This window comes from Stegastes partitus, unplaced genomic scaffold (assembly GCF_000690725.1).
Source record: "Stegastes partitus isolate 25-593 unplaced genomic scaffold, Stegastes_partitus-1.0.2 Scaffold2459, whole genome shotgun sequence".
Taxonomy (NCBI): Eukaryota; Metazoa; Chordata; class Actinopteri; family Pomacentridae; genus Stegastes; species Stegastes partitus.
Genome location: NW_007580190.1, coordinates 50,397 through 58,305, shown reverse-complemented (window position 1 = coordinate 58,305; position 7,909 = coordinate 50,397). Strand labels below are relative to the sequence as shown.

The 7,909-nt window shown below is 51.0% G+C and overlaps 1 protein-coding gene across 1 annotated transcript in view; it reads right to left on the bottom strand.

The window, feature by feature from the left end:
• Positions 1-7,909, bottom strand: part of lama1 (laminin, alpha 1) — a 34,539-nt gene that overhangs the window by 8,579 nt on the left and 18,051 nt on the right. The window contains exons 17-38 of the mRNA XM_008305283.1: positions 7,610-7,790; positions 7,387-7,523; positions 7,039-7,272; positions 6,809-6,952; positions 5,890-6,069; positions 5,574-5,759; positions 5,361-5,488; positions 5,044-5,182; positions 4,747-4,887; positions 4,354-4,472; positions 4,193-4,282; positions 3,375-3,568; positions 3,127-3,269; positions 2,951-3,049; positions 2,254-2,365; positions 2,000-2,153; positions 1,711-1,921; positions 1,495-1,611; positions 1,248-1,408; positions 1,029-1,167; positions 770-872; positions 252-368 (exon numbers count right to left, since the gene is read on the bottom strand). Coding sequence (XP_008303505.1) covers positions 252-368; positions 770-872; positions 1,029-1,167; positions 1,248-1,408; positions 1,495-1,611; positions 1,711-1,921; positions 2,000-2,153; positions 2,254-2,365; positions 2,951-3,049; positions 3,127-3,269; positions 3,375-3,568; positions 4,193-4,282; positions 4,354-4,472; positions 4,747-4,887; positions 5,044-5,182; positions 5,361-5,488; positions 5,574-5,759; positions 5,890-6,069; positions 6,809-6,952; positions 7,039-7,272; positions 7,387-7,523; positions 7,610-7,790 — 3,229 coding nt within the window. The remainder of the gene's footprint in view (positions 1-251; positions 369-769; positions 873-1,028; positions 1,168-1,247; positions 1,409-1,494; positions 1,612-1,710; positions 1,922-1,999; positions 2,154-2,253; positions 2,366-2,950; positions 3,050-3,126; positions 3,270-3,374; positions 3,569-4,192; positions 4,283-4,353; positions 4,473-4,746; positions 4,888-5,043; positions 5,183-5,360; positions 5,489-5,573; positions 5,760-5,889; positions 6,070-6,808; positions 6,953-7,038; positions 7,273-7,386; positions 7,524-7,609; positions 7,791-7,909) is intronic.

Sequence of the window (7,909 nt, the reverse complement as noted above, 5' to 3'; positions counted from 1 at the left end):
GTTGTAGAACCATGTTCATGCAGGTGGACTGATGGGAACCACAGCTGGACTCAGTTTGGTTCTTTGAGGTTCTACTTTGGAGCCTGAGTGTAATATGGTCTGTTTGTTTTTAATTTGACATCAGAGGAAATAATCTGCAGTTCAGCTTAAAAGTAATCTGATTACTGTTAGTGGATCCAGTTTAGAGTCATGTGATGTTTAGCTGGCTTTGTACAGGACTCCCGCTGTATGCTGTACATCAGCTGTCTCACCATTAGAGAGGCTCTGCAGCTGCCTCATTGGCTGACGGAGGAGGAGGCTGGAGTTACGGACACTGTCCCGGACCAGTCGCAGCCTGCTGGTTACCATGGAAACGTTCACCTGCAGATCTGTGGGACAGACAAACAGACTGAAGTCAAAGTTCTCCTGAATCCTCCAGCCGCTGCTATCAAACCACCACAGAAGAAGAGATGAGGTCATTCAGAGAGCTCAGGTCCATGTTTAGGTTTGAGTTATCCACCACGTTAACCACAGCCTGGTGCTGTTCGTCTCTGCTGGTTTTGTTTCCTACAACTTGGTCCTCAGCTGCTCTGACATGGAGCTAAAACAGCAGCCAGGTGTGGCTACTGAGTCCAAGGATGTGAGGAACACAGCTAACCTCTAACCACAGAAATCTGCAGCATCATGTCAGAACCCTGATTCTCAGCTTCAGTAATCACATTCTGAGGAGGCAGAACTCCAGTCTGACCTCTGACAGAATCATCTGCTGTAATAAAGGAGCAACTCAGACCTTCAGCCGCTTCGCTGATTCGTTGACTTTCATCCAAAACAGCAGAGCTGATGTTCAGTTTAGCCCCGCCCTCCTCTGCCAGCACCTGCTCTGATTGGACAGTCTACAACACACACACACACACACACACACACACACACACACACACACACACATTAGGTGTGTATGAAATGGTTCATCTGGAGCCTCAGCTGGATGATCGGTGTGAGAACCTGATTCACCTGAGATACAGGTGAGCTCTCCGTCTGAACACACGTACCATGTTGACAGCGTGGGAGGCGGAGATCAGGGCGGTCGAGGCTATCAGTTGGGCGGAGTTAACCTGCTCAGTGACATCACTGTCGAGCTGAGCCAATCGGCTGCCATTCTGGGACATATTACACACCGCTGACAGCGAGCTGAGAGGGAAGAGTTTAGACTTTAACGGGAGAAATGACAGAAATACACACATTTATAAACACACTTGCACCAAGGTTACCTGTGCAGGGAGTGGGCGTGGCTTTGCACAAGGTGGGCGTGGTTCTCTGCACGATAAACATTCTCCAGAGCGTCCGTCATCTTCAGTCCAACAACCAAACCGTCCACCTGTTTCCTAAGCAGGGGGCGCCACTGATCCAGCTGGCTGGCCAACACCTCCACCTGCTGGTCAGGTGAGTTGTTACGTTAATTAGCATGCTGTCACCTGCTGGTCAGGTGAGTTATTACACTGTTGCAGGACTGCTTACTGCGCTGCTGTTGGTTAAATCCTCAGTCAGACTGACGGCGTCCTGGAGGTGCAGCTGGCTGTCGTCCATCAGTCCGTCCACACACAGACACGCAGCCGTCAGGTTCTGATGGACAGACTGACAGACACACACACAGGTGGTGAGACGTGAAGAGAAACAACATAAGCACAGGTTTTAATCTCACCTGTGTCTTTGTGTGTAGGTGTGTGTGTTCACCTGATAACGGTGTAGCAGAGTGTGTGCGCCGTCCAGCAGAGTGTGTGTTTCTGTGTTTTGTTGTGCAGCGTCGCTCAGGTGTGTCTGTGCATGCTCCAGCGTTGCCATGGCGACAGTTATGGAGGTGGCGAGGGTGTGGAGCCGGTTGTCCAGCGCTGCCCTGCTGGACAGGAGGTCCTGCTGCAGCGATTGGATGAGAGATTCTGACCGGCTGCAGAGAGGGAGGGAGAGTTACCATGGCAACCTGTTTGTGTGTTTGTTTTCGATTTGATGTGTGTATTAAACTCACCTGAGCTCCTGATTGGCTGCTGCCATGGCGGCTGTTAGATTGACACCTCTGGTGGTCTCCAACAAGGACTCCACCTCCTCCAGCAGACGCGTCTGATTGGTTGAGTCGGGCTCATCCGTGGTCTGATTCAGATGCCCCGCCTCCCTCTGCAGCACTGGACCAATCACACGCGAGCGTTAATTAAAGCATTTTCTGCTGGTAATGATGTCACTATGATACGTCAGTGATGTCATCGTTGAGCTTCTGTGCTTTACCCAGAATGTTGTCTTGCAGGCTGCTGATGCTCTCCAGCAGCAGTGCACCCTGGGAAAAGCTGCTGTTGTTGGACACGGCCGCTTCCACCAGGTGGTCAGACAAACGAGTGACCTGGCCAATCAGGACGCAGAAAATTAACACTACATGTATTGTGTCTGTTTGCAGATCAAACTGTGTTCTTTGTGTTTTCAAATCATGATGATTATTTATAATAATTATTTAATACAAATGATGTAATAAAAATATTGTAATTACACTGATATTTTGGTGTTTGTTGTCCTGACAACCAGCATCAGGTATTAAATGTACAGTAAACAGCAGCACTCCTTTATAGCATCCTGTCCAATGATTTAACACAGCACAGTAATCAGATTACTTCCACCAGCAGAGTACTGTCTCTGATATCAGATTACAAACTACCGGTTCAGATTCAGAGATTAACTTCAGGCTCCACAGCAGGAACGACAGTGAGTCCATCTTTCATTCCTGAGCTTCTCTGGTTCCTTCGTATGTCCACCTTTATTTCATTCAGACATTCATGTGTTCAGATGTTCATGTGTTCAGATGTTCATGTGTTCAGATGTTCTGATGTTATGTGTTCATGTGTGGAACCTCCTGTGTGACCTTGTGATGTTTCAGTGCTGTAGTGAACAGCAGGTCAGCGACCGAAGCCTTTAGCAGAGGCCATGTGTCTACCTGCTGCAGCAGAGCGCTGAGGTCAGAGGTCAGGTGACGTAGGTCGTCCTCCACTCTGGACAGGTAAGCTGTGACGGAGCTGTTCTCTGACAGCGCCACCTGGACAGACACACAGGTAACGGGTCAGCTGACAGAATGAAGCGTGCTCAGTGTGATGGGTGGGTTCGTCTCTCTACCTGCAGGTCTCTGCTCTGATTCTGCAGCGACACCAGCTGCCGGTACGACGCCATGACAACGCCGCTCAGGTTGACGGACAGGTGGAGGTCGTTCAGTTTGTCCAGGTCGTCCAGCAGAACGCCGCTGCATTCATCGTCACAGGCTGGAGGAAGAAACATCACTTCTGAGGACACAGCGGTGTGCTCCTGTGTGTGTGTGTTATAGCGTGTGTCTATGTGCGTGTTACTGTGTATGTAGTTGTACTCACACACACACGCTGCCCCCTGCAGGACGTGCCTGTCGTCACACTGGTCACATGACCTTCCCGTGTTGCCGTGCCGACACTCGCACTGTCCAGTCAGAGCGTCACACAGCGGGTGGAGGGAGCCCTGCCCACTGCAGGTGCAGCGCCTGCACACACCGCCCAGCACCGAGGGGTTTCCGTAGTAACCGACAGAACACCTGCGACACGACAGGTCACAGTTTAATAACCCTCTGAACCCAAAACAGCTGGACCACAGTTTGTCTTGAAACAGAAGATTTTCATCTGTCCTTGAACACATCATGGCTCATGTTTCCTCAGAGAGACTGAGAGAAGAATCCATCCTACTGGATCAATGAATAGATGCAGCACGGATCAGAACCAGAGACCAGAGGAGCCAGTTGGTGGAGATACATTCATCTGATGGTGGAACATCTTTCTACTGTTGGAGGAACATCTTTCTACATCTGATGGTGGAACATCTTTCTACAGCTGCTCAGCAGAGCAGAGAGGAACAGTCTAGAGACATGGAGATGGTTCAACATCTTCAGGACAAGGAGACTACAGTAGCTTCAGGGTTTAACATCTGGGGAAACACATTGGGTCCATTTTTGTAAAATCATATTTCTCTCTGGTCTCCATCGTTCTAACTAAGTCCTGCTAACAGAAGACATCTCTGAGTTCTCTCTCCTTCATGTTCTGGTTCCACAGAGCTGCAGGACTTTGTGTTGCAGAGAAACATGAACCACAATGAAGGAACATGAGACAGAGACTGTGATGTGTTCATCTGTACACCTGGTGAAGGTCTACAGGCAGGTACTCACCTCTCACAGTATCTGCCTTCATAACCGGCCTGACAGGAAGTGCAGCGGAAATCACCGATCGCTCCTTCTGACACACAGGTGGGACTGAAACTACACACAGCCGGGTCAGTACAAGACGTCAGCACGACAGAGGTGAGAATATGGGAGCAGCTGCAGGTTACCTGTTGTCCTGCAGGGGGCAGGCACACAGCGAGCAGTCGCTGATGGAGCCGCTGACGTTCCCGTGGTACCCCTGGGCACAGAGCTCACAGCTCCGCCCACTGGTGTGGTGCTGACAGTCCTGCACAAAACAAACACTTTTCATCTGCTGATGAGTTTTTCCTCCTCAGCCTGGAGTCTCCTTCAACAATGTGCAAAATTTAGCTCGGTTAGCATGTTTTAGCATGCGTTACCCCCTGTTAGCATTTGTTAGAATGAGTTAACATTTGTTAGCATGTATTAGCACATGCTAGCAGGCATTACCATTTGCTAGTATATGTTAGCTTGTGTTGCACATGTTAGAACATGTTAGCACAGCATGTTTAAACAGGTGTTAGCATGTGTTAGCATGCTACCTGGCAGTCGCCAGTCTCCATGTCGCAGCTGTCACTGTGGTTGTTGCAGCGACATCGAACACACGGACGAACAAACATCGACTTCTGACTCTGAGACGACAACTCCGACTGATGCTGACGGAAGTAACCTGCTGCACACTCCTGCAGACAGACAGGTCAGAGAGAGACAGGTGATGCACCTGGCAGGTCAACACGTTTATAACTGTGTAAACAAAGAGCAGCCTTTTCATTGGTGGTTCCTGCTGATGTCATGGTGATACACTGAGTCATGTGACCATGTGAAGACCCTCCCCTTACCTGACAGGACAGTCCGGTGTAACCAGGTGGACATACACATGACTCAATCAGTCTGGCCACGCCCCCTGGGACCGCAGCCCCCTCTGACTCCTCCCCTAACTCTGCCTCCACTGCTGTCTCCATGGTGATGTTAGCGATCCTTAGGGAAATAACAGAGCTGTGATGTCACAGCTGCTTCAACATCGTCGAGGGTCATCAGTCAGCTGCAGCTGCTCAGTGTGGTCGCTGCTGGGTACTGAGATTACTGAAAGTACTGAAAGTACTGTGTGTACTGAGAGTACTGTGTGTACTGTGTGTACTGAGAGTACTGAGAGTACCTGCTCTGCTGCAGTCTCGTCCCATATGAAGCCTTGACGATGACGTACTGGACGTTACTGAGGACGGACAGGAAGTCGCTGTGACTCACCGCCGTCAGCGACACCGAGTTAAAATACTTCCACTTGTGCTGCAACACGCAAACACACACACAATAGTAAACTTTGCCTTTAAACACCTCCTCCACTGTTTCCCATGATTCCTTGCAGTTGTACCTCAGTCAGCCTGATGTCATGCTGAGTCCTGACGCCGTTGCCAGGGGCAACCATGTCGGTGTAGATGACCAGCTTCCTCAGAGTCCCGCCCCTCATCAGCACCTGTGGCTCCAGGTTGGACAGTCCTGACCCGTCCTCGGCATAGAAGGTGACGGTGTAGGACAGCAGCCCGCCGTATGACAGCAGCTACACAACACAACACACACACAGTACACAACTCCCTGTGAGTCAGCGTGAAGGGTTTAAACACCCCGCGCTTGCTGCTAAACAGGCCTGGTCACAGATGAACTGCCAGGCAGCAGGTCGGCTACAGTACCTGGTTGCCTTCGAACTGTGGAGGCAGCCTCCAGTACAGCGGACCGGACAGTCTGCTGGTGCTCAGCTGACGGGTGTCCAGCAGCATATCGCCACCCTGCTGGTAAACTCCAGATACAACACCCTGCAGGTTCGACTGACTGACCAATGACAAGAGAGCAGGAGAGCGAGCCAGGGTTATCTGTGGAGAGAGAGGTGGAAGGTGAGTCCAGTGTGAAGGACACTTTAGAACATCAGCCTCTATGGACGGAGGAGCAGAACTAAACCTGGCTGCTGCTCACAGCTAAACTTCCACATCAAAGTTCACCAGAGAACATGAACAGAAGCCTGATGGATGCTGGAGAACATCCTCTGGTCAGATGGAGATCAATGTGTTGGGCTCACATGGAGTCCAGATGTTTGGTGTGAACCTGACCAGGACCACCACAGTGGATGCATGGTCCTGACAGTGAAGCACGGAGGTGGCAGCATCATGATGTGGGGCTGCATGAGGGCAGAAGGTGTTGATGACGTTTCTAGAAGCTCCATGAATGTCTGAGGATGAACCAGGATACTGGCTGACCAGATGAAGAAGAGGAACATTCCAGCAGTAGAACATCCAGAGAACAACGTCATCAAGAACTTCTACACCAGAACCAAGTGGAACCAGGACCTGGACAGTGTGAGTCCTGGTCTGAGTCCATCAGAAGCCCTTTGTGGTGTTTTCCAGAGAAAGGAGGAGCAGCAGAACCCCTCCAGCAAAGAGCAGCAGAAGGAAACAGAGTGAAGAACGTGAGAACATGTGAGCAGAACTTAGTGGACTCTGGTCTCCTCCATCAGAACATGTGAGCTGAACTTAGTGGACTCTGGTCTCCTCCATCAGAACATGTGAGCAGAACTTCGTATATAAATCATATGTCACATGCAGCACAGGTACTCACAGGTACTCTGGTCAGTCCTCCCTGCTCCTCACAGTCTCGGCTGAGTCCTGAACAGAAACACTGAGAGCAGCCGTCTGGATTCTCAGCTGACAAACCGAACCAACCAGCAACACACTCCTCGCAGCGCCGCCCCGACACGCCAGCCTGAACACAGACAGAGTGTGTGTGGAGACGACATTCGACTTTTAATACGGCTCCAGTTGTAACAGGACAAGCGACACACACGTTACCTTGCACACACACTCTCCGGTGTGTCCACAGTCGCACTCTCCCAGTGTCGTGTTGCAGAATGTTTCGTCGGTTCCCGCCATGTCGCAGCCACACGCTGAGCATGCTGGGTAACCATAGTAACCAGGTGCACACTGGTCACATGACCTGCCAGAGAACCCCTCTCTGCACAGACACTGCCCATTGGTCAGATCACACTGAGGGGTGGAGCTTCCTGCTGCACTGCAGCTGCAGGGCTGAAGAGACAGAAGTTAACACGTTACACCTGTCACAGGTTTGTAACTGAGTGTGTGTGTGTGTGTGTGTGTGTGTGTGTGTGTGTGTGTGTGTGTGTGTGTGTGTGTGCATACCTTGCAACCTGTGGTGGGGTCGTGACCCCAGTGACCTGTCTCACACCTGTCGCAGGTGTCTCCCTCTGTGTGGGCGGGGCAGATGCACTCTCCGCTCTCAGGATCACAGTTTCCGCTAGTGTGGTCACAGGTGCATGCTGGGAGGACAGCAGAGCACAACCAATCAGAGACAAGAGGCTCAACCAATGAGCAGTCTGACTGACAAATGGCTGTATCTACCTACCTTTGCAGCCGCTGCCATGGAAACCGTAGTAACCATGACCACAGCGGTCACACTTGTCCCCGGCCACGCCCTCTACACACTGACACCGCCCCTCCTCATCACATGACTCAGATAGGGACCCTGATTGGCTGCAGCCACAAGGCCGACAGCCATGCCCACTCTGCAGCCCGAAGAACCCTGACTGGAAAACACAAACACAAACAAACAGTAAATAAACAAGTAAACAAACAACAAGTTAATCACAAATCTGTGCATGTGTGTGTGTGTGTGTGTGTGTGTGTGTGTGTGTGTGTGTGTGTG